At 43.1% G+C, this 26711-nt stretch overlaps 1 protein-coding gene across 4 annotated transcripts in view; it reads left to right on the top strand.

The window, feature by feature from the left end:
* Nucleotides 1-26711, top strand: part of CAMK1 (calcium/calmodulin dependent protein kinase I) — a 171238-nt gene that overhangs the window by 126845 nt on the left and 17682 nt on the right. For all 4 annotated transcript variants that reach the window (XM_056524701.1, XM_056524700.1, XM_056524702.1 and 1 more), the window contains exons 4-11: nt 9774-9848; nt 10197-10335; nt 12932-13058; nt 13158-13233; nt 13389-13501; nt 14631-14709; nt 16368-16455; nt 19890-20022. In XM_056524701.1, the coding sequence (XP_056380676.1) occupies nt 9774-9848; nt 10197-10335; nt 12932-13058; nt 13158-13233; nt 13389-13501; nt 14631-14709; nt 16368-16455; nt 19890-20022 (830 nt within the window). The remainder of the gene's footprint in view (nt 1-9773; nt 9849-10196; nt 10336-12931; nt 13059-13157; nt 13234-13388; nt 13502-14630; nt 14710-16367; nt 16456-19889; nt 20023-26711) is intronic.

Raw genomic sequence — 26711 nt, 5'->3', positions numbered from 1 at the left:
AAATCCGAAGTAAGGCATACTCCTACACAAGTTTCCATGGTGACGCTGTAAACCCTGAGAGCTCTGCATTGAGCTCATTGTAACAGGTCACTTCAAGCGTTGCAGGGCCGTGCGTCCATTGTTGGGCTTTGGCTATAAATGGTAATAAAGTGACAGAGATAAATTACACGTTACAAGGCAGATAAATCTGTACGTCTCCTACATTGCACATAAACATAGCTGTCACAATAGAATTCCAAACTGCATTAACTACTCAAACTACAACTCAGGGCATGCTGGAAGTTGTAGTTATGCAACAGCTGGAGATTCACCACTACCCCCAGTGAATCATTTCATCGTGTGTTGCTAGGCAATTAGAGGTGCCACAAGTGGATAATTTTTACAAAAATTCTTCTCTGGGCAGAGATTGAAGGAGTCAGAGACAGTGCCATAGGTGCCCTGCCATAATGATTCTTCTTAGGAAACCTATTAAGGCTAGGATTCCACTTGGGTTTTTTTCTGGCAGTTTTTGGATATCTGCCACTACAGTTTTTGAGCCAAAGTCAGAAGTGGATCCATAAGGGAGGAGAAGTGTAAGTCCTTCCTTTATATGTCCTGTTCCTTTTGAATACACTTCTGGCCTTGGCTCAAAAACTGCAGTGGCAGATATCCAAAAACTGCCAGAAAAAAAACCAAGTGGAATCCTTGCCTTAAAGGGGTACTACTATGCTGACAAAGGATAGGATAGGGGATAAATTGCCTGATCACGCGGGGTCCCGCCGCTGGGGACCCCCGCGATCTCGCACGCAGCACCCCGCTCTAATCAGGCCCCGGAGTGAACATCGCTGATCGTGACATCACAGCTCCGCCCCGTGTGATGTCACGCTCCGCCCCCTCAATGCAAGTCTATGGCAGGGGCGAGACAGCCCCGTGATTGGCAGTCATCAGACCCGGAGCAATGTTCGCTCCGGGGCCTGATGAGAGCGGGGTGCTGTGTGCGAGATCGCGGGGGTCCCCAGCGGCTGGACCCCGCGCGATCAGGCAACTTATCCCCTAACCTTTAAATAGGGGATAAGTTGTCAGCACGGTAGTACCCCTTTAAGAATCACAGAGATGGACTATCTTTTGAGTCCATATCCTTTAAATGAAAAATACCAGGGGTCAAAGAAATACACAAATAATAGACTGCCAACCCCTGATCAACAGATAGTAATAATGAAAACTTGGCTTTTATTTCTGCCTCTGCCAAAAACAAAATAACTGATAAATACCACAACTTTTGTCATCAAAATTTCTATAGTAACCAATAAGATTCTACCTCCCATTTCTTACTACTTGGCACATTCATCCATTGTGCTTTGCCAGCCGCCATAAAGCTTTAGACAATGTAGATGTTCTTTCCTCAGCTAAAAATATTCTAAAATCGGTTACCAAAATGAAGAGAAGCTAGATTAGGGGATTTTGGTAGGCCTGCCTAAAAATGTGTTTAGGGCATGGTTAAAATTGTGGCTGTTGGAAATGTATTTGATTATTCGGGGTATCACATTCCAGAGAACTGGAACAGTTGAAGAAAAGTCTGAGACCACAATGAGATGTTAAAGGGGTACTCTGGTGGTCCAGCATTCTGAACATTTTGTTCAGAACGCTCGTAGCCGGAGACAGTTATTGTGAACTCATGGCCACGCCCCCTCGTGACGTCACGGCCCACATGCCCCCTCCAATAGACATGAATGGAGGGGGCGTGGTGTGACATCACAAGGGGGCGTGGCTGTGACATCATGACCACTGTCGCAGGAACTTAGGATTTGTTTAGAACACTGGGTGCTGCGGGAGATCGCAAGGGGCCCCAGCAGCCGGACCCCTGTGATCAGACATCTTATCCCCTATACTTTGGTTAGGGGATAAGATGTCTAGCAGCGGAGTACCCCTTAAATTTTTCTCTCACTGTGCACATCAAATGTTGAATGTTGAAATTAGAATTCCGGGCCTTTATCTTTCTCGACATCAAGAGTCAGGGGAGAGTCAAAAGGCCACCATACACATGAAAACAGTCCGGCAAAGTCCGTGTTTTCAACGCACTTTATTTAATGTCTATGGCCAGCTCTAGATTACAATAGAGATCCTGGCCAGGATGGCAGTCAGAGATGGGTAAGGAGGTATTAGAGAGCTTTGTGGGTAAGGGTGAGAAGTTTAAATAGTATTTTATAGGGAATGGGAATCCTATGTAATGACTGGCTCAGGCTAGAGGTCTCAGATGTATCCAGGCTTGTCTTTCTGTCAAGCCAATACACTATTATAGGGGCAGCCATGTTCATACAATTTTTGGGCCTTACGCGCCCCAAAAACAGTGTGAACATAGCCTGAAGGTGAACAGCAGGGATAAGGATCAATGCTTCTTGGAGACTGGAAGGTTATTTCCTACCGGATGTTGTTGATTTTATTTTTGACGTATTTTACCATGTCTTCACCACGGAGATCTGTGATAGCCGCCAGCACTGAGGAGAGGGTGAAACGTATTGTAGGGTCATATTTTAATATTAGACAGTTTGGAGATCTTAGAGGAAAAGACTTGTTTGACATGGTGAAGGGCAGAGTTGTAGGTTTTGGGGATGAAATCTACCAATAAATGGTATTTTCTCTGTAGATTTCTGGCACACCTAGAGCAACATTGAAGAAGCAAGCTTAAGGGGTCTGCTAAGGTAGCCATCATCTCTGTTGAAAGGTTCGGAGCGTAGGCGGCTTACTTCATTCCATTGTAATGTTTGCCAACCAGATTGGGGCAGGAGATGGAAGAGATTGAGGACAATGGTAACTGTAGAGTCTTTATACATTGTTGGGTATTAATAGCATGTACATGTCTGGATTACTGTATTTTTTGCCATATAGGACGCTCCGGCATATAAGACTCACCCAATTTTAAAGGAGGAAAATCAAGAATACAATGTAAAGTATAGGACAGTGATCTTCAACCTGCGGACCTCGAGATGTTGCAAAACTACAACTCCCAGCATGCCTGGACAGCCGTTGGCTGTCCGGGCATGCCAGGATTTGTAGTTTTGCAACATCTGGAGGTCCACAGGTTGAAGACCACTGGTAGGAGGTAATACTCACATATCCCCGCCCCTCCGGACCCATCACCGCTGCCCTGGATGTCACCCTCCATCGCTATAGCCGCGTCCCCGGGGTCTCCCCGTTGTTCCAGAACATCTCTGCTGCCCGGTATCCTTGCTCTCCGTCACCCCCATCACGTGGCTACGCACGCCGCTACTATTGGATGACGGGGCGGCGTGAGCGACGACGTGATGACGACGAAGGAGAGCGCCGGCCATGCAGGGGATCCCGGCACGGAACAGACACCGAGGAGGCAGGTAAGGTCCCTCCCGGTGCAGCCGGGTTAGTGTCACTTTCCCTTCAGACGCGGCGGTCAGCTTTGATCGCCACGTCTGAAGGGTTAATACAGGGCATCACCGTGATCGGTGATGTCCTGTATTAGCCGCGGGTCCCGGCCGTTGATGGCCACAGGGACCGCCGCCGCAATAGGATTTTAATGTGTATTCGCCGTATAAGACGCGCCAACTTCCCCCCTCCCAGTTTTGGGGAAGAAAAAGTGCGTCTTATACGGTGAAAAATACGGTAGTTATATAGGAGTTTTTCATAGTAAGGGGAGAAAGTTTCGGTCAAAGAAAAGGAGGTTGGAGAGTGAATAAAGTCAGACACTGGGTAGAGGCAGAAGTATTTGGACTCCTCTGACCCTGATATCTTTGCCAGTATATAGGTAAAATCTGTAGATTATTGGGCCATTGTTGCTTTTCGTGTCATTTGTTGAGGCATCATAGGCTCCGGTATATGACCTATAGGCGTTAGGTCACTGGGCGGGCAGCATGTAATCTGGAGCCAATGCTAAAATACTCACTGATACCTAGAATTGTCAAATCCTGATGCAAACTAAGAATAGCAGCGACATCTGTGCAGCATCTTTCAGTGCGGGAAGCTTTAATCTGCTGCCTCCATCCTTTTATCTGCTTCGGGATCTCTCAGCCTTTCTCTTGTCTAAACCTGAGGATGATTAAGAAATCCCTCATTTGCCAAAGCAGCAGTAATGGCACAAATGACTGCATGATTCCCTCTAATGCACTGAGCTCTATAGTCTAAGGATTTAAAGGGATTGGCCTTTTTCGACCACGTAGCCTGTCCCCCCAACCCCCCAGTTGTCGCTACTCTGTCTGTATTTACCTTTATATACAGTGTATATGATATAGATATTACACTGTATCTATGAATTCAAACTTTACTGCGGTTAAACATAGGGCTGGGCGGTATACCGGTTCATACCGAATACCGAAATTTTTGGGCTGCACAATATGAATTTTTCCCATACCGCAATATCGGTTGGGCCCCTCCCCCTCGGAAATGAATTATTAGCGCAGCGCTGTCCTCACATCGGGGAACTAATCATACGTGACCCGCCAGCGCTGTTCTGCTCCCCTCCCCCCACCAAATCATGTGACCCGCCAGCGCTGTTCTGCTCCCCACCTCCCACCAAATCATGTTACCTGCCAGCGCTGTTCTGCTCCCCTCCCCCCCGCAATTAATTATCAGCCCAGCGGGGTACTACTCACATATGTCACCCGCAAGCACTGCCCTCCTCCTCTTTGTTGGGGGCCGCCGGGCGCTGGAACTCTATACTGTACGCCACTGGTCTCCAACCTGCGGACCTCCAGCTGTTGCAAAACTACAACTCCCAGCATGCCCGGAGTTGTAGTTTTGCAACAGCTGAAGGTCCGCAGGTTGGAGACCACTGCTGTACCGGCCAGAGCTCCTTACATGACAGTGAGCTCAGCCTATCACTGGCCGGGGCGGGACATCGATCCGGCCAGTGATAGGCTGACGGCTGTCCGACGTTCCCGTCCCCAGCGTAAGGCTGACGTAGGTAAATTAAAGTTTATTTTCTTTATCTTTTGCAGCCCAGGCATAGGGATACAGCGTACAGCAGTGGTCTCCAACCTGCGGACCTCCAGCTGTTGCAAAACTACAACTCCCAGCATGCCCGGACAGCCAACGGCTGTCCGGGCATGCTGGGAGTTGTAGTTTTGCAACAGCTGGAGGTCCGCAGGTTGGAGACCACTGGCATACAGTATAGAGTTCCAGCGCCGGCGGCCCCCAACAAAGAGGATGAGGGCAGTGCTTGCGGGTGACACATGTGAGTAGTACCTCGCTGGGCTGATAATTAATTGGGGGGGGGGGGGGGGGAGCAGAACAGCGCTGGCGGGTCACATGATTTGGTGGGGGGGAGCAGAACAGCGCTGGCGGGTCACATGATTTGGTGGGGGGAGCAGAACAGCGCTGGCGGGTCACATGATTTGGTTGGGGGAGCAGAACATTGCTCGCGGATCACATGATTTGGGGTGATGGTGGTGAAAGAAATACAGTTATATACTGTGGAACCGCCATAAGTTACAAAAATACCGTGATTAAACAATATTCTATGTCAAGCTGGTTTTAACGTTCTCATAGAGCGCCTACAGATAGCCTTTGCAGTGTGAAGTCTTATCAGTATTGTTAATTTCAAAAACAAATTTTAAATTGGATTTTTTTGTGAGCCATGTCATTGAGTTCACTGAGGTTTCTGTAAGAAAAGCTTTCTTTACTATGTGATACTTTATCATCCCAAAAAATGACAATCACCACCAAACCTATTGTCTACATGAATGAGAAGTGTGTCCAAAATGTCTTTGTCCACCTGTGCACTGACTGCTTTCAAGGTAATGACAAACATCTCACGTGGTCCTTTACCGGCTCTGTAGCCCCATTTTTCAAGCATTGCCTTTAAAAGTTTCATTAGAACGGCACCAGACAAAAGTTCCAGCGTTATAATTTCTTTATGTAAATCCTAATTCCATTCTGATGATTTCCTTTATTTTCAAGGCATATTGCTTTGATGTTAAAGGGGTACTCCGGTGGAAAACTTTATTTTATTTATTTTTTTTTCGTTATCAACTGGTGCCAGAAAGTTAAACAGATTTGTAAATGACTCTTCTTAATTCTTAATCATTCCAGCACTTATTAGCGGCTGTATTCTACAGAGGAAATTCTTTTCTTTTTGGATTTCTTTTCTGTCACGACCACAGTGCTCTCTGCTGACACCTCTGTCCATTTTAGGAACTGTCCAGAGCAGCACGTGTTTGCTATGGGGATTTTCACCAGTTCCTAACATGGACAGAGGTGTCAGCAAAGAGCACTGTGGTCAGACGGAAAGGAAATCCCAAAAGAAAAGAATTTCCTCTGTAGTATACAGCCAATAATAAATACTGTAAGTATTAAGATTTTTAAATAGAAGTACTTTATAAATCTGTTTAACTTTCTGGCACCAGTTGATTTAAAAAAAAAAAAAAAAAAAGTTTTCCACCGGAGTACTCCTTTAAACCAATGCTTTGGCTTTTTCCTTGGTCTACCTATATGTTTTCCTTTTTTATAACCTTTCCTTTTTATTTATACATGCACCATTTCTTCATACAGCTGACTGGAAACCACAAACATAAACATATATTTCGCTGAATTTGTTTGATTTCCATCTTGATGAGTTTTGTAATTCTTTTATATTCATCTTCATTTTTTTCTATTTCTTTCAATCTGACCCACAGATTCCGACCCATGTTTCCAGCGCAGAACTACAAAATTTTAAGTGTACTTTTCAGATCCCACAAAAAAAAAAAAAAAAAAAGTTACTCCGTACCTAACCCTGCATTTTTATGCCTCTATTACCTATATTTATTATAAAAATACCTCTTCTTTTATTAGCTCACAGTGTTAGAAATCCTCTCAGGGAAAGGGGATGGTCGTGGAAGGTGATTGGTGTGTCTGCTCATGCAGCCTTGTCCATAGGTCATCTCTTGTCCATGACTCATGGACAAGCTGATGCTGCTTCAGGCCTGGTTGGTGTTCCAGTAGGTATGGGGATTTTCAGGAGCTGTTTTCTTTTTTAAATGTTCAAAAAAACAACCATTTTACAAATTATCTTAAATTTTCATCAGTAACAACATATAAAAAGTTTTGGATCTGATAGTGCCCATTTAAACAATTGGACATTTCTTCTTATAAATCTTTTTTTTCCTCAGATAATCTGGGATATATGATAATCGTGCACTACAGGGTATCAGTAATGCTGAATTTTACTATACAATGGTCCCTCAAGTTACAATATTAATTGGTTCCAGGACGACCATTGTTGAAACCATTGTATGTTGAGACCAGAACTTTATGGACACCTGGTAATTGGTTTTGAAGCCACCAAAATGTCATTTAAAAATAGGAAAAAGTGAGGAATAAACAAAAATAAGTATGGTCGATAACTAATATAGATAAATCAAATCATTACATATAAAAGTAAGAAAGATCTGCTGGAAGCTGTAATCACTGTCTATGTAGTGGACAGAAGCTTCTTCAGGGTCCTGTACAGTACACGCAATGTCCTAAAAAAGTAACATGGAGCCGCTCGTCTGGTGTCCAAAGGAGCAGCTAACTGTAGCACAGGTAAATAGTACAGAACTTGTAATACCTCCCTGTACTGTAGGGGGCGCTACCAGACACCAGTCAGTGCATGCACTTCAGTAATACAGGTGTTTTACCAGTAAATGCCCATTCTGATTGGTTGGTTCTTCCAGCCATTGACACGTTTCACAGATCTGGACTGTCTGTGGCATTGTATGTTGAGTCTGGTTTGAAGTTACAATTGTCCAGAAAAGACCATTGTATGTTGAAACTATTGTATGTTGAGGCCATTGTAAGTTGAGGGATCACTGTATTTGTCTCAGCGTATCTCCATGTTCCAGATCACTGCTTACTGTCAGTGAATGGAAACATCAGTGTTTACTTTCAGAGGCTGAAAACCTTTGCTGATTTATTTATTATTATTTTTTTTTATCCAATCTTTTTTTTTTTAAATAGAATTTTTAACCGTTTCATAATGGAAAAAAAAAGAAGGCTTGAAAATGGTGAGAAATTGTAATACAAAGCATATTACTATTTTTTCCCATTATGTGCCAAGTAATGTTTTTTTATGTAAAACTGTAAAAAAAAATAAAAAAATAAAAAAAAACTTTAAATTTCACCTTGACAGCTTTAAACTGGTCTGATAAAATTACCAACAACATGATGGATTTCCATGGGTCACAAGCAGACATATCCGAACTCTGTGATCAGATCTGAGCGCTTGGAATTTATAGCCACTTTTGTGTATTTTCTGATGGCATCTCCTGTCCTTGTAGCAGTTTCCACCTGTATGCCACCCCTGTCAGTGGGTGCTGTGTGAGGAGGTGGAGGTGAGCTTTTCTTTCAGGGCAGTCACAGGATCTCGTCTTTGCTATAGACTCGACAGACTTTACTGGTGGTAGGAAGGGAAAGGGGAACAAGTGTAAATGCATCCTGGTCCAGTTTTGTTGTGCCCATATGAAAGGCGGCATGTTTTCCTTTGTTACCAGCCACACGTTGGCGTTTTCCCTTAAATCCTCTTTACGTGATTGATGCCGTAAACAATGTCTTGTGAAGAACAGAACATATTTCCACACACATGCAAATCCTCCTGTGCGCCCCCACAGCTACAGAAGCCCCTTTTTGTTATTCCTTTAGTCTGGCTTAGGTGGGCATTGTTGCTTTAACCCTGACTTCTGTATTTCGTCTCACAGCTCACCCACTTCAATCCTTTCATCTCTTCCAACTTTCACATACGTGGGCTGTGTAGAGAGAACACTGCAAGTAGCAGCATGACTCAGACAGGGGCCTCGCTCTGCAGAATTCCTGCATACGTCTTATCGCCAAGAGATCTTCACTCTTCTGGTCATCCCTGGAATTTAGGATAAACGTTACTTGACTTACTATGTAGCTAGTTGTTACATGATCTCTACTACAGTCACATCCAGAGCTACAAGGAAATACATTGTCAACTTAAACGACATCTATAGCCTAAATACATTTGTCCCCTATCTACAGGATAAAGGATAAGTGTTTGATCGGGGGGGGGGGTCCGACCGCTGGGACCCCGCGATCTCCCGAATGGGGCCCCGGCATTGCCGCACTGTGCGTAGTGTCGACCTCCTCCATATACAGCTCTATGGAAGAGGCGGGGATGCACGAACGCTGCGCGCCTCCTGCTAGGGAGAGCCGTGGTCCCGTGCAGAAGATCGCGGGGGTCCCAGCGTTCGGACCCCCCACCCCGCGATCAAACACTTATCCCCTATCCTGTGGATAGGGGATAAGTGTATTTAGGCTGCAGATGTCCTTTCATGGTGAACCCTGTTTATATATTACATCATTGCTATTTATTAGAAATGGGACAAGGACGGGCTCCTTTAACTTATAAGAGAGGACATCTGTACCCAATAAATGTCCCCCTAACCTCAGGTGATCAGAAGAGCTGACATGTAGGAGCCTTGACCTCCAATCCAGTCTCTTGTTGCAGGTTCTAAGTAGGATTACTTCTGATCAACTAATAGGGCGCAGCATAAGATGGTATGTGCCACCTGACGTGGTGCATCAGCAGCCATCTATTGGGTATAGACAGGTGCACCGAATAAGTCAGTGTTTTTCAACCCAGGGCACTCCAGCTGTTGCAAAACTATAATTCCCGCCATGATGGGGATTGTAGTTTTGCAATAGCTGGAAAGTCTCAGGTTGGGGGACGCTGCACGAGGTAATTTGCTTTTTAGATGCCTGTAGAATGCCTGCAAAGTATGGCTGTAGAAAATGTGACAAGTTCTAAAGTAGTCACCTAATCTTTTCACTATTCTTGTTTCTTTAAGGATCAAACATACAAACATCGTGTCTTTGGAAGATATATACGAAAGCCGCAGTCACCTGTACCTTATCATGCAGCTGTGAGTATAGACGTGTCTGCGTGTATTCTGATTGTCAATTATTTTGTAGGTGTCTGATGCCTCCTGCTGGTGATAAAATAGAACTACACATGTCAGTATTGGCTGCGGAAGCTGGTGTCCCAGGGTTGTAGATTCAGTCCTCGATCTAAACTCAGGCAGAGGACTATAGACTTTGCATCAGGGACTGTTGTGAAATTCCGATTTTTTTATTTATCCCTAATTGGTATAAATTAGATGGTTGCCCATCAGAATGATGCATTTATCCACTTATATCATGTGTCTATTATTTTGAATACAAAGTGTATTTATAGGATTTTAACATGTACATCGCACTCCGTTATTTTGCAGGGTGTCTGGGGGGGAGCTTTTTGACAGGATTGTGGAAAAAGGTTTCTACACAGAGAAAGATGCCAGCCAACTCATCAAGCAGATCCTGGACGCTGTAAAATACCTCCACGATATGGGCATCGTACATCGGGATTTAAAGGTACATAACGGGAAGGGGCTCTATGCAGTGGCTGGTAATTTACTCTCGAGAATCCAGAATATGTCACAGAAGTTAAAAGGGGTTTCCACTGTTGTTTAAATAAAGCCTAAGGGGGTTGGCTAGGTATGGTCCTGATCCTCAGACCTCTCTGCTTCATCCAGCCCTAATGCTGTCCCTGCAGAAACTGCCTGCTCAACCAATCCCTGGCTAAGGTAGGTCACCAGTGCGGCCAGAGATTGGCAGATCGGGCAGTTCCTGAAGGTTTCCCACAGAAGTCTCCATGCTGCTATATGGTCATTTTATGTATCCTTCAGCCAAGGATTTGCATAGCACGTGCAGACACTACATGTGGTTTATCCCAGTTCTCACACACCGTTTATTACTTATTATAAGTTATATCATATCTTACTCATCACTTCCAGACCTGCATTTAAACACCTGCTGGTTTCCTGTTAGCTCTCAGGGCTTCGAATCAAAGCACCAGCACAGGTCAGAAACCAGCGGGGACATTTTGTGCAGTAGGGCAGGGACCCGGTACCACCTAGACAAAATTTTGTAATTGGTCTCTTGAGACCTGCAAGAGATGGACATTTTGTGGCACATCCTAAAGGCTGTGGTCCAGTCTGTGGGGGCAAAGGTGGTGCTGAGCTCCTCCTCCCACGCCCGCACGAAAGCTGGATGGGTCTGAGCCCCCTCCTCAAGGAGGATACTGTATATTTGGGATACAGTTCGTGCAGGCTGGGAGGAGGCACACAACTCCTCAAAAGCAGTAATGATCTGTTCAGTCTCAAACCACGTCCCTTGGTCTCAACAAAGTGGCGGAGTTGGAGGTACTGCATGTATCGGGTTGTCGTGCGTAAGTGTGCAGGCACCAGGTCCTCATACTTTTTTTTATGGAAGTGCCATCAAGAAAAGGTTTTAGGGGGAGGGTAGACTGCCCGGTCAGTTCCAAAAATGAGGATCCCCTCATTCCCGGCGGGAAGCCAGGGTTTTGTAGTACCGGTGTAAGGTGGCCATCAGGGGAAATTATAGCCGTTCCTCGTCAGATATCTTTTGAGCATTTTAATCAATTCTCCAGACACCCATGGCAGGTTCTCCGATCCACCGCCCGGCCAGGATCCCGGTGCAAGCCAAGGGATAGTGGCAACATTAAATCGGGCCCCGACCACCTCCATGTCCACCCATCTCTTTGTGGTGTGACCGTGGAAGAAATCCAAGAGTCTAGCTAATGTAGCAGCGAGACAGTAGGCTCTGCAGTCCGGACTGCCAGGACCCCCGCCTCTTTCCTCTTTCACGATCTTCTTGGAAGTCCTCGACGGCCGCCCCGCCCAAATAAACGATCTAATCACTCTGTTCAGTTTCTTGAAGAATGAAAGGGGGATAGTTACTCCTGGGCATTTTTGATTTGAAGCTGCAATGTAAACTTAGTGGACATAGCAGCTTTAAATCTTACGTATCGAATATGCACAGGATACTGTACGTGTGAATAAACCCTTAAAGGGGTTGCATGGAGACAATCATTAAAGATGGGAGATTTGAAGCCCTGAGAGTTAACAGGAAGTCAGCAGATAAGAACCATTCGGCCCATCTTGTCTGCCCGATATCCTGAATACAAGGAATAGTCCCTGGTGCTATCTTATATAAATGATATTAAAGGGGTACTCCCGTGGAAAACTTTTTTATTTATTTAAATAAACTGGTGCCAGAAAGTTAAACATATTTGTAAAATACTTCTATTAAAAAATCTTAATCCTTTCAATACTTATTAGCTGCTAAATACTACAGAGGAAATGGTTTTCTTTTTGGAACATTGAGCTCTCTGCTGACATCATGACCACAGTGCTCACTGCTGACATCTGCTGTCCATTTTAAGAACTGTCAAGAGTAGAAGAAAATACCCATAACAAACATATGCTGCTCTGGACAGTTCCTAAAATGGACAGAGATGTCAGCAGAGAGCACTGTGCTCGTGATGTCAGTAGAGAGCTCTGTGTTCCAAAAAGAAAACCATTTCCTCTGTAGTATACAGACCCTAAGGCTAGGTTCAGACTACGGAATTTCCACCTGCAATTCCTCTTTGAAATTGCAGGCGGAAATTCCGCTTTCTAAAATGTATAGTGTAGTGAATGGTTTTCCATTCACAAATTCACACTTCGGAATTTGTGAAGCGGAATTTGTGAACGGAAAATCCGCTTGGAAATTTCCGCCTGAAGAAAGGCGTTGCTCTTTCTTCAGGCGGAAATCTGCGTGGAACACATTGCAGTCTATTGGAGACTGCAGTGTCTGTGCAGTCCTAGCGCCGACTGATTCAGTCAGCGCTGGCCACACTCGGAATCTCCGGGCGGAAATTTTTTGCCCGGAGATTCCTTAGTCTGAACCTAGCCTAAAAAGTACTGGAAAGATTAAGATTTTTTTTAATAGAAGTAATTTACAAATCTGTTTAACTCTCTGGCACCAGTTGATGTAAAAAAAAAACAGTTTTCCACAGGAGTACCCCTTTAAGACAAGCATTAAAGCATTAAACTTGGTGCCATAAAACAAGGCCATGGATTGGGTCAGATTGTTATGTAATGTGTGTGTTCTGACAATCCTACAGCCAGAGAACCTGTTATACTACAGCCTGGATGAAGATTCTAAGATCATGATCAGCGATTTTGGGCTCTCAAAAATTGAAGGTTCTGGAAGTGTCATGTCAACCGCTTGTGGGACACCGGGATATGTTGGTGAGGATACGATCCATATCGTTGCTTTGCAAATAACTGTGTGATCCGTAGTGTATGTTGTGTCAGTAATAGGTTAAATAATATGGTTTTCTCTCTCAGCTCCAGAAGTTTTGGCCCAGAAGCCATACAGTAAAGCTGTGGACTGCTGGTCAATTGGAGTCATCGCGTACATTTTGTAAGTTTCCTCTGTGGTCCATAGTCAGTAGATCTAGTAGGCATTCTGCTGTTAACACGAATGTCCAGCTCAGCACATCCTATCTCCTGTGAAAGGAAGGAGATTGCAGTAAAAACCTGCTAATACTGTCACTGCTGTCTGTGTTGTCTGTGCAGGCTGTGTGGTTATCCCCCATTTTATGATGAAAATGATGCCAAACTCTTCGAGCAGATCTTGAAAGCTGAATATGAGTTTGATTCTCCATATTGGGACGACATTTCAGACTCTGGTAACTAAATATTTAAATCTTTTAGGGAAAAAATGATTCCTAACTAAAGTCTACATTTGCTGATACATTTTCTAATATACGTTTCTGAGGGTCGGGGGTTTATTTGTCTGAGCATCTGTAGAGGTGGCTATACACTTTCAGTGACTGTTGGCTCAACACCTGGACGTAAGGCATGGCTTAAAGGGGTACTACCGTGGAAAACTTTTTTTTTAATCAACTGGTGCCAGAGAGTTAAACAGATTGGTAAATCACTTCTATTGAAAAATCTTAATCCTTCCAGTACATTTTAGGGGCTGTAAACTACAGAGGAAATGTTTATCTTTTTGGATTTCTTATATGTCATGACCACAGTGCTCTCTGCTGACCTCTGCTGTTCATTTTAGGAACTGTCCAGAGCAGCATAGGTTTGCTATGGGGATTTTCTCCTGCTCTAGACAGTTCCTAAAATGAACAGCAGAGGTCAGCAGAGAGCACTGTGGTCGTGACATCAGAGAAATCCAAAAAGATAAGCATTTCCTCTGTAGTATACAGCCCCTAAAATGTACTCGAATGATTAAGATTTTTTTAATAGAAGTAATTTACAAATCTGTTTAACTTTCTGGCACCAGTTGATGGAAAAAAAAAAGTTTTCCACGGTAGTACCCCTTTAATGTCCATGTTTCCTCAATGGGGAGAGGTAAGCCGCAGCCACACAGCTCTGGCAGTGCCTTATCTCTCCCAGAGGTTGGGCAGTAAAAATCCAGCACACCCAACGATTCTCTCCACTTACATCATCTGTCGGTGGAGAGTCGGGGGACCACCACACAATGAACACGTCAAAGTCAGCAAGTTTGGCAACTTTAGTGTAAGGTGTATGGGCACCTTTAAAACAGCTATTAAGTCATGAACCAGAGAGATAACATTCTAGATTTAGTATTTACATAGTGATCTGGTGTCTGAGGTTAAAGTTGGAAGAAAATTTCTGTTCTAGTGACCACCAATGGATGGACATAAAAACAGAGCAATCCTATATAAAGCCCAAAGTAGTATTATATTTAAGAGGGTGAAATAAAACAGCAGAAGTAATGATGGACCAGGTAGACTTTTTATAACTACTATTGAATTTAACTTTTTTTTTCTTCCATAACAGCAAAAGATTTTATTCAGCATTTAATGGAAAAGGATCCTAATAAGCGGTACACATGTGACCAAGCCCTGCAGCATCCATGGTAAGATAAATGGGGTTGATGCAGGTTGTATACACCTTAAAGCATAAGTAACACACAAGCAATGGAAATGTCCACACAGAACAGATGTCAATCTCCTCTAGACATTCCCTCTCCACATAAGCCCCAGTGGACATGTACATCCCAGTTCGCCATCCTTCTCACTGAGCCAGAGTGGTGGTCTGGTTAGTAACAATGACTCCTGTTCTGCTGCACCCTTCCCATCAATGTATTGCTTGTATTTGTCCCTCTTATCTTTATCTTTATCTTATGGCTGCCATTACACCGCTCTCATAGCTTTCTCAGTTTCCTTAATGTCGCATCCATCTAGCAAAACTACTCAATATTGTGTGGCAGCCACATATATGAGGGGTGTAAGGGTGGCTATACCCACAATCAGATGAAACTATGAAATATTTAAATGGCCCATGTGAAACTTTTGCATAAATCCGTAGGAAATGTAGGAAAATCTGTAATATATCTTATCAAAAAAAAATGCCTCTTTCTCCATTCCTTTTCCACAAAGATTAGCTCACTGACCTACCAGGTTACATGCTGCCTATAGAAGTCTTATAGGTGTGTGTAGGGGGAGAGGTACCAGAAAGAAATCGAAGCAGACTGAGGCAAACACACACACACTGATATTACAGGAGCTTGTAGTAAGATTAGATCTCAACTCAGTACTGGATTTGCAGCTTATACTTATCAGTACTACACTATAATGCCCCCCATACTGCTGCATTTTCTCAGGGGATACTATACAGATAAATAAAATTTTAGGCTAATATTAACTGACTGTGAGAAGTTGATGTTTTTTAAAGGGTCCACTTTGGACTGTCCCTTTTTGTTAGAAGGGTCCACTAGGACCAGTCAGCACTAATCTACAGCAGGTGTTCAATTTTTCCTGCAGCGCCACCAGAGGGGAAATAAAGTATTACATGCTATGCTGGCAACCATACTCCTAAGACTGCTTACATTTCATGTGTAGAATTTGACTGGAAGGCAGACATTCCAGATCTTACGCACATCACCTGAGAATTCAGATCACGAAGCTACAGATTAAAAGGAAACATTGCAGACCAGGAAAATCTACATTCCAATACTTCAAATAATACCGTAACGTTTGCTTTACCCCCATACGACCCCCCCCCCCCCCCCCTCTCTGCCGCAACATCCTCTACATTCAGATATTTATCTGGATCTTATCTGGTTTTCTGCTTAACTCATTATTTTGGTTTATTTCCGTTACCCAAGACGGCTGCAGATGCCAAACTCGTATAAAAGTGCAAAAACGTCATAAGACATGATGCTGATATCAGTCATACATACATGTCTGTCTCTGGAAGATCTGAGAACAAGAGGCATGGGATATAATGGAGTGGAAGGGAGAAGGATCTTTCTAAATGTTTTGTCAGTCTTCCCTCTGAAGGAAACTACACGTCAGCCTGAAATGGCTGATGACAGTGACCACTAGGTTGCATTCAACTGGACAGCGGATGTGAATTAGTTAACTCTTCAGGCGTAACGTCCCTTTAAGTTGTATGTAGTATTTCATTTTGTGTTGGGTTACTATAACAATGGAAAGGAAAGTTATTTGTAAGATTGAAAAAAAACTATATAGGATTCCTATTCAAAATCTGACTTTCTGTTTTTGTGTCTAGGATTGCTGGAGACACCGCCCTGGATAAGAATATTCACGAATCAGTCAGCGAGCAAATCCGAAAGAATTTTGCCAAAAGCCGGTGGAAGGTATGTTCCCACTTTCCCCATGACAACACTTCATGTTTTACAGCTCATATTTGCCATGAGGATATTGCAATTTATAAAACAAATTCTACATCCTAACTAGTGAATGCTGATGTGGAAATGTCATTTGTTAAGTGTACTCTGGATTCTCAAGCTTGCCTTAGAAACATGTCAGTAAGTGTTGTCATGGGGCAGGCAAAGCAGCTCTGCTTCTAGGCCACCTTTTTACTATCCAATGGGATATTTGAAGAACACTTAAAGGGGTTATCCAGGAAAAAACTTTTATATATTTATATATATATATATATATATATATATATATATATATATATATATATATATATATATATCAACTGGCTCCAGAAAGTTAAACAGATTTGTAAATTACTTCTATTAAAAAAAATCTTAATCCTTTCAGTACTTATGAGCTTCTGAAGTTAAGGTTAAGGTGTCTAAGTGCTCTCTGATGACACGTGTCTCGTGAACCGCCCAGTTTAGAAGAGGTTTGCTATGGGGATTTGCTTCTAAACTGGGCGTTTCCCGAGACACGCATCATCAGAGAGCACTTAGACAGAAAAGAACAACCTTAACTTCAGAAGCTCATAAGTACTGAAAGGATTAAGATTTTTTAATAGAAGTAATTTACAAATCTGTTTAACTTTCTGGAGCCAGTTGATGTACGGTGTATATATATATATATATATATATATAAAAAAAAAAATCCTGGATAATCCCTTTAAAGTCCGGCAAATTTTTAATTTTTTTTAATATGTCCAGACTGCCTGTTTAATAAAAAAAAACTGTACTTACCTCCCTCGCTCACCTGCATCCTCTGTTATTACGGTGCCTGATGTCCACCAGTGCGCTTCCTGGTGCTGTGACAGTGTTACATCAACCCCAGCACCTGGAAGTAAATTTCAGAGGAGACCATAGTCTGTGTGAGACATTGCTGCCAGCCAATCATTGGGTTCAGCGGTGTCCCACCTCAGCCAGTGATTGGCCCAAGCGGCAGGTGTAAGTACATGTGTTTTTTTGTTGTTGTTTGTTTGCTTTAATTAATTACCCCTTTAATAGGAATTAAAGTTAATATCCCAAAAAATTAAGCCAGCCAGCATTTTTATGGACATGTTGGAACACCTTAAGATATGATAAAGAAAACAAGTATTATGAGAATATAGTACAGAATACTCATGTAAACATATTAGTATTTCCTATGTACATTAAAATTATGATTATTACAATCACATAAACCTGTATAAGTTTTTTATGAGCACTGGTAAAGTCCCTAATTTTTATGGACATTCTTGGAATTTAGGGACCTTTTGGCATTCGTGATCCTCTTTATGGTCTTATTTTTGAGGATACACACTTGTGGTTCAAATTGCTTCCAGTAGGTGGCGCTCTGCTTTTGCAAATGTTTTTGTTCTGTTCCTGGCACAATATCGATGCATTTATTATGAAATGTTGACTTTTGATAAAATAAGCCGCAATATTCAACAACTTTTATGGTAACTGGCACCATGTGTTATTATGTAAGATTAGGAGTCAGTGATATATACTGCACAATACTATTAGACTTGTGTAACCTATAGGGCAGTGGTCTTCAACCTGCGGACCTCCAGATGTTTCAAAACTACAACTCCCAGCATGCCCGGACAGCCGATGGCTGTCCGGGCATGCTGGGAGTTGTAGTTTTGCAACACCTGAAGGTCCGCAGGTTGAAGACCACTGCTATAGGGCAAGTATACACTTCAGTCTGTACTGGCAGCAAAAGTCCCATCATGAACTTATTCTTCTTATTTATTTTAGCTATAAAATATTTGTTGCTTTGGCCAAGGACATACCATAGAGACAGACAAGGCAGCTTCAGTGGGGCCTTTGTAGAAAGGGGTCTATATCAGGTTGCCTTATACCAGTGGTTCTTAACCTGGGTTCGATCGAACCCCAGGGGTTCGGTGAGACAGTCCCGGGGGTTCGGCGGGGGAGGTCGCAACAGGACAGGCAAACCAAGCAATTGCTTGGGGCCCCGAGCTGGCCGGTGTTTGCCCGTTCTATAGAGACGGGGCAATTCCCTCCCCCCCCATCACTATTAACTCTCTGCGGCCCAGTGTTAAGTTTAAAAACGCAGGGCCGCCCGGACATAGCGCACGCCGGGACGTCACTGACGTCCCGTGCCTGCTCCCATGGAAACGAAGGCGCCGAGGACCTGAGGATAGAGAAAGGAGGAAGACAAGCGCTGGCCAGCTTGGTAAGTGACCAGCGGCATGTCATCTTCGGTGCTCCGACCACCGGTCTCGAGACCTACTGCTATAGCCGGAGCAGTGGTCAGAGCACTGAAGTGGGCAGTACACAGGCATACAGCCTCCAGCCATACACTGTATATGACTGGAGGCTGTATGTCTGTGGGGGAACACTGCCTGCATAATGTGGGGGAACACTGCCTACATCAGTGCTCTTCAAACTGTGGACCTCCGGGGCATGCTGGGAGTTGTAGTTTTGCAACATCTGGAGGTCCACAGGTTGAAGACCACTGGCCTACATAATGTGGGGGAACACTGCCTGCCTAATGTGTGGGGGGAACACTGCCTGCCTAATGTGTGGGGTAACACTGCCTGCGCCTAATGTGTGGGTGGAACACTGCCTGCGCCTAATGTGTGGGGGAACACTGCCTGCGCCTAATGTGTGGGGGGAACACTGCCTGCGCCTAATGTGTGGGGGGAACACTGCCTGCGCCTAATGTGTGGGGGAACACTGCCTGCGCCTAATGTGTGGGGGGAACACTGCCTGCGCCTAATGTGTGGGGGGAACACTGCCTGCGCCTAATGTGTGGGGGAACACTGCCTGCGCCTAATGTGTGGGGGAACACTGCCTGCGCCTAATGTGTGGGGGAACACTGCCTGCGCCTAATGTGTGGGGGGAACACTGCCTGCGCCTAATGTGTGGGGGAACACTGCCTGCGCCTAATGTGTGGGGGAACACTGCCTGCGCCTAATGTGTCTTAATGGTTTTGTTCATTTTGTGCACCTATGTATAAATATATACTTAAATATATACCTCCAATGTTTTGAATTTGAAAAAATCATATTTTATTTTTCCAATTAAGAGGGGTTCGGTGAATGCGCATATGAAACTGGGGGGGTTCAGACCCTCCAACAAGGTTAAGAACCACTGCCTTATACTTCTCTCCTGTGTGAATGTCCATAATAATGTCTCTCCACAGGGACCTCAGTATTAGAGAGGAAGCAGTGTAGGGGTAACAACAAGTCCTGTTTCAGACAGGGGATCCACAAGGCCCAGATTGTATTGTTATAAAGATGGCAGGGTTACATCAAACTCAAGCAGGGAGCCATGCTGTTGGCAGAGCTGTTTTCTGCCATCATATTACTTTGCACTTTACTTTAAAATTCTCATGGCATCTTTTTTTTCTTCTTCTACAGCAAGCCTTTAATGCCACAGCCGTAGTACGTCATATGCGCAAACTTCAGCTGGGGACCAGTCAGGAAGGACCGGGGCAGACCACTCCCACCAGTCCATGCCATGGGAACTTATTGGTGCCTGGAGACAATCACGGTGAGTACATACAGAAGAGCTGCTCCATGTCTTATAAACTAGTAAATATCACTTTAAATCCTTTTTCTTACTCCGCATTGAATGGCCTATGGGACTCTGTATAGCAACTTACTAGTTTCCCTGAGCAGACACATTGGGGGAGATTTATTAAAACTGTATAGAAGAAAAGTTGACCAGTGGCGCATATCAACCAATCAAATGGCTTCATTACCCCTTAAGAACCAGGGTTTTTTCCGTTTTTGCCCTTTCATTTTTTCCTCCTTAAAAAAATCTAAAAATCGTAACTCTTTTAATTTTGCACCTAATAATCCATATCCACTTTATTTTTTGCGCCACCAATTCTACTTTTTAATGACATCAGTAATTTCACTGATCTACGACGAAACAGAAAAATAAAATCATTGTGCGACAAAATAGAAGAAAAAACACCATTTTGTGACTTTTGGGGCTTCCGTTTCTACGCAGTATATTTTTTCGGTAAAAATGACACCTTATCTTTATTCTGTAGGTCCATACGATTAAAATGATACCCTACTTATATAGGTTTGATTTTGTCGTACTTCTGGAAATAATCATAACTACATGCAGGAAAATGTAAAGGTAAAAAATTGTCGTCTTCTGACCCCTATAACTTTTTTTTTCCACATACAGGGCGGTATCAGGTAGGGATCGACGGAAAGCGATTGTTTAGGGCCGATATCGATAATCTGTGGCCTTTCAGGCCGATAGCCGATAATAAGTCATCGGCTATTTCCTCACCCCCCTTCCCCGAAGAAGCAGCTGCAAGATCATTGATTTAAAGCGGGCGCTTTAACCCCTTAACGACAATGGACGTAAATGTACGTCATGGTGACGTGGTACTTAATGCACCAGGACGTACATTTAAGCGCCACCATGATCGCAAGCACCGGATCAGTGCTCACGTCATGTGCGGCAGGTCCTGGCCGCTATCTGCAGCCAGGGACTCGCCGGTAATGGCGGACATCCGCAATCGCACGGATGTCCGCCATTAACCCCTCAGATGCCGTGATCAATACAGATCACGGCATCTGCGGTAGTGCGGTACTCTGAATGGATGATCAGATCGCCCGCAGCGCGGGGATCCAATCATCCAGCATGGCGGCCGGAGGTCCCCTCACCTGGCTCTAGCCGTCTCCCGGGGTCTTCTGCTCTGGTCTGAGATCGAGCAGACCAGAGCAGAAGATCACCGATAATACTGATCAGTGCTGTGTCCTATACATAGCACTGAACAGTATTAGCAATCAAACGATTGCTATGAATAGTCCCCTATGGGGACATAAAAAGTGTTAAAAAAAAAAATAAGTAAAAAAATGTGAAATAAAAAAGTAAAAAAATTTGAAAAATCCCCTCCCCCAATAAAACAGTAAAACGTCAGTTTTTCCCATTTTACCCCCCCCCCCCCCAAAAAAAAACGTTAAAAAAAATTAATACACATATTTGGTATCGCCACATGCGTAAAAGTCTGAGCTATTAAAATATATTGTTAATTATCCCGTATGGTGAACGGCGTAAACGTAAAAAAATACAAAAGAGCAGCAATTTTGGACTTTTTTTTTTTTTTAAATCTTTTATTCCAAAAAAAATTTATAAAAAATTTATAAAAAGTAAAACCTAAGTAAAAGTGGTACTGATAAAAACTACAGATCATGGCGCAAAAAATGAGCCCTCATACCACCCCATATACGGAAAAATGAGAAAGTTATAGGTGGTCAAAATAGGGAAATTTCAAACATACTAATTTAGTTAAAATGATTTGAGATTTTTTTTTTAAGCCGTACAATTATAGAAAAGCATATAACATGGGTATCATTTTAATTGTATTGACCCACAGAATAAAGAAAACATGTCATTTTTACCTGAAAGTGTACTGCGGGAAAACAAAACCTTCCAAAATTTTCTAAATTGCGGTTTTCTTTTCAATTTTCCCACATAAATAATATTTGTTTGGTTACGCCGTACATTTTATGGTAAAATAAGTGATGTAATTACAAAGTCCAATTGGTGACACAAAAACAAGTCCTCATATGGGTCTGTGGATGGAAATTTGAGAGTTAAGATTTTTAGAAGGCGAGGAGGAAAAAACGAAAATGCTAAAATAAAATTGGTCTGGTCCTTAAGGGGTTAAATCAATGAACTGCAGCGGCTTTTGCGGGGCCAGAAACCGCCGCCACCACCAGCTTCTCTCCCCCTGCCTGTCCTGGGGTCCTCCTGAGTCCAACCCCCTATCCTCTGGCCAGGATGCGGGACATTATCGGATTATCGGCAAGGTAATCGCCGATAACGTCCGAAATCGTGAATATCGCCCGATAATATCGGCCAAACCGATAATCGGTCGATCCCTATAATGAGGGCCCCTTTTTATTTGCGTTGTGAACTGAAGTTTTTAGCAGTATCCTTTTTTGTATTGATCTGACTTTTTGATCGCTTTTTATTCATTACTTCATGATATAAAAAGTGACCAAAAATACGCTATTTTGGAATGTTTTTGCGCATACGTCATTGACTGTGCGGTTTAATTAACGATATATTTTTATAATTCGGACATTTCCGCATGTGGCGATACCACATATGTTTTATTTTTATTTACACCGTTTTTTTTTTTTTATGGGAAAAGGGGGTGATTCTTACTTTTATTAGGGAAGGGGTTAAATGATCTTAATTCACTTTTTTTCTTCTTCACTTTTTTGCAATGTTATAGCTCCCATAGGGCTTTATGATCTTTTACATAGATCTTTGTTATAGCATAGGATAACATAGCTCAATGATTCTGCCGCTTGACTGCTCATGCCCGGATCTCAGGCACTGAGCAGTCATTCGGCGATCAAACGCCAGGAGGCAGGTAGGGGGACCCTCCTCATGTCCTACAGCTGTTCTGGACGCCGCGATTTCACCTTTAGACGGGTGAATAGTGCACGGCACCGTGATCAGTGCCGCGCGTTATTAGCCACGTGTCCCGACCCACTATGACGCGGGGCCATACTGTGGCCCCGGGTTAAAGAAAGGGAGCGGACTCAGGGCGTACAGGTACTGAACAGGTTAATTTTTTTAAAGCACCAGGCACAGAGAACATCGCAGGTGGAACTACTGCATCAACAATAATCAGACTTTGATACACACAAGGAAGAATCTCGGCAGGTAAAAAAACATTTACATCTTATACATGTAGCCAAGCATAGGAGTTGTGCTCGCTTCATGCATGGCGGGTCCTGGCTGCTATCAGCAGCCAAGGACCCACCGCTAAGCTAATGGCGGACATCAGTGATCGTGCTGATGTCCGCCATTTACTTCTCAGATGCCTTGATCAATACTGATCACGGTATCTGCTGTAATTAGGTGCTTTAAATGGCTGATTGGATCACCTGCAGCATGACCGTGGTGATCCAATCATCCAAGATGGCTGACAGAGGTCTTGTTACATCTCTCCTGCTGTCATCAGGGGGTAGCATAGCACTGAACAGTATTAGCAATCTAATGATTCCTATGAATAGTCCCCTATGGGGGACATAAAAAGTGTATTAAAAAAAAAAAGTGAAAAAGACCCTCCCCCAATAAAAATGTAAATATCCCCTTTTCCTATTTTACACTAAGCACGTGCATAAATGTAATTTTTTTTAAAGCAGTACAATAATAGAAAAGCATGTAAACATGGGTATCCTTTTCATCATATTGATCCACAGAAAAAAAGAAATCATTTTCACCGTATATAGTGTATAGCCTGAAGACGAACCCCTCCAAAATTAGCAAAATTGCAGTTTTCTTTTTGATTTCCCCCACGCATTTTTTTGTGTGCCATACATTTTATGGTATAATGAGTGATCATTACAAGGTACAATTAGTCGCGCAAAATGGATGGAAATATAAAATAGTTATGGCTCTTAGAAGGCAAGGAGGAAAAAATGAAAATACAAAAATAAAATTGTCTCGGTCCTTAAGGCCTAAATGGGCTGTGTCCTTAAGGTCAAAATGAGCCCACCGGCTGGTAGAATAAAAACGACTTCGGAGTAGCTGAAGACATCATGGCGACCCTCTGTTTCACGTTCTCATGCTTCCTCTGGTCTTATCCTCAAGTCACCATGAAATACCTTCGCTCCCTAGTGACGTGTGTAGGTGGGCAGATCTCGCCTATGCACAGATTTGCAAAAAAAAAAAGAGAAATGACAAAACACAAGAAGAAAGGAAGCAATATATGATATATAACCATATACAAGGGGCAGAAAAGGGGAAAAATACTATGAACTGACGCAGGTTCAGGAAGACCATTAACTCACTAAGGTTGTTGAGACCGAGCGGTCTAGTGCATCCGTCCAAATGATCCAAGCAGCCTCTTTTTATCTAAGTATTTTCTCTTGTCCTCTACCTTTGGATCTAACGCGTTCTAGTCTCCTAAAGATTAGTACTTTATGATCACTGCTGTGACTGCTTCCCATATGTTTAGTAACTCTTTTTGCTCCAACTCTTATCTGAAGTGACTGTCGATGTTTACAGAAACGGGTAAACAGGCAGTTTTTAGTTAAACCAGTATAATAAAATATACATGGGCACATAATAAAAGCTATTATTTGCCCTCCTGTACACATCACCGTTGAGCGCAGGTATTTCATGGCGCCTTGCAATAACGGAGGATAAGGCCGGAGAACACCAGAGACCATGAAACAGACTGTCCCCACCCTGTCTTCAGTGACACTGAAGTCCTTGTTATCCTACCAGCCGAAAGGCTCATTTTAGTAGATTAAATAAACGTTACGTCTTAATGGGTGCTAATGGATTTTCTTTTTGTCTAATCAAAACGGTGAAAACAAAAAGAAGCAATCTGATTGGTTGCTATGGGCAACTGGACAACTTTTCCTCTCTCCAGGTTTTGATCAATAATCCTCTCAGAACCAGTGTAAGAAAAATGACAAGGGGATTTAGCTATGTAAAGTATTTACACCCTTCTGTACAGTAAGCAGAATCCAGATAAGCATGCAATGAAAAGCTCAAACTTCTAATATACTTTGTCACCATTTTAATATCTGTTTGGTGTCAGTAAATGGAAATCCCCTTATTTGGGGGAAGGGGTGGGGGTGGGGGCTTTTACCAGTTTTTCCAGGCACAAGTAATAAGGGGGGGGGAAAAAAACAAAAAAAAAAAAACATACTTACTCTCCACTTGCTCTTGGTCCAGTGCTGCACCTTGATGACATCCCTGATGACAGGACCACTGCAGCCGTTCACTGGCTTCAGCAGTCACGTGATGTCATCAGGTCACTTCTGCCTGGGACTATAGAGTGGCACAGAGTTGGATCAGGTCCAACCAGGGAATGAGTGTGGTATGTTTTTTTTGTTTTTAATATAACTTACCTTCTCATTACCTGCCCCTGGCAAAAACCCGTAAAACTAAACTATTTAATTCGGAATAAAACCCTCAGACAGACCATAATCAGTCAGATTCACTTTTATGGGCTTCACGTTTTGCCTTCCCCTGCTTCCATACTTTTTATGTTTCTGAGCAATGTCTCGTGGTTGTTCTTCCATTATAACACAGCTGTCGTTGGAGCTGAAGTCATTTTCTTGGACTTTCAGAAACCCTTTGACTTGGTTCCACAGCAGAGCATATTGGCTCGAGTAAAGAGCCTCGGATGTAGAGGTAACCTAGAGTAGGTAACTAGAAGCTTCAACCAGAGGGGATCATCTGCGGGAAAGGCCAATAGGGCACTGATCTGATAGTTGTATCATGAACACACAGCTGAAGCAAAAGCACAATTTTTAAGGGGGTCCAAGCTCCTAGGTGCTTATGGTGGAAATGGTAAGATTAACACCAGTGGTTTGGGATGGTGCACAGGTTAAGAGTAGTTTCATTTTATTCTTTTAAATTGTCCAAAAATCCTTACTCAATAATTTTTTGTTGACCTACAGTCACCACTAGGGGGAGCTCATGGTATAGGGAATTACAAAGATCCCATTAAATGATAAAACAGCAGTGAGCTGCCCTCATGGTAGCTGTAAGAATTTTACTTTGCTTCACATTAACAGTTCATGGAGCTTTCTTGGTGCTAGGGAACCCCCCTAAGTGCACATGTAGTTAAGTGGATATTCCAAAGGAATGCATTGGACCGCCCAACGGAAGTAACTCTTGTTTGACACAGAGGGCTGCATCATATTGCTAAATGCACCGGTAAGAAGCGAATGTATATAACAGAGCCGCTCTAAGCCTGAAACATAGATCACATATTGCTCCATGTCACACTCACAGGCAGCCAAGAGAGAAATGAGCCGCTGTTTGTTAGGACCCTCACAGTGCAGAACTGTGTTGACCACAGCACAGCTGCCATTTCATAGTAAAGCACGAGGCACTAATGATAAACATTGAAAAGACCCCAGAAAACAACCCCTTATATCTCTACTTTCCTGACCCCAGATACATTTTAATACCATTATATGGCAGTTTCCCTTTCAGAAGTAATATACATTACTATTAAAAAGGAGGCTATTATACTCTTTTTAGCCTGAATCTTAACAATAAAATTGAGAACAAAAGTAAATTAGTATATATATGTTTTTATGAAGACCAGACGTCTGGCAGAAACTCTGAGCCGTTAATTTATTTTGGAGAGTTTCACAGTGCAATGACTTCATACTGCTGACTTAGTCAGAACGATTTATGAACATGAAATGGGATTGAGACATAGA

The sequence above is a fragment of the Hyla sarda genome, chromosome 6 (assembly GCF_029499605.1).
Source record: "Hyla sarda isolate aHylSar1 chromosome 6, aHylSar1.hap1, whole genome shotgun sequence".
NCBI classification, from domain to species: domain Eukaryota; kingdom Metazoa; phylum Chordata; class Amphibia; order Anura; family Hylidae; genus Hyla; species Hyla sarda.
This window is presented reverse-complemented; position numbering and strand designations above follow the sequence as displayed.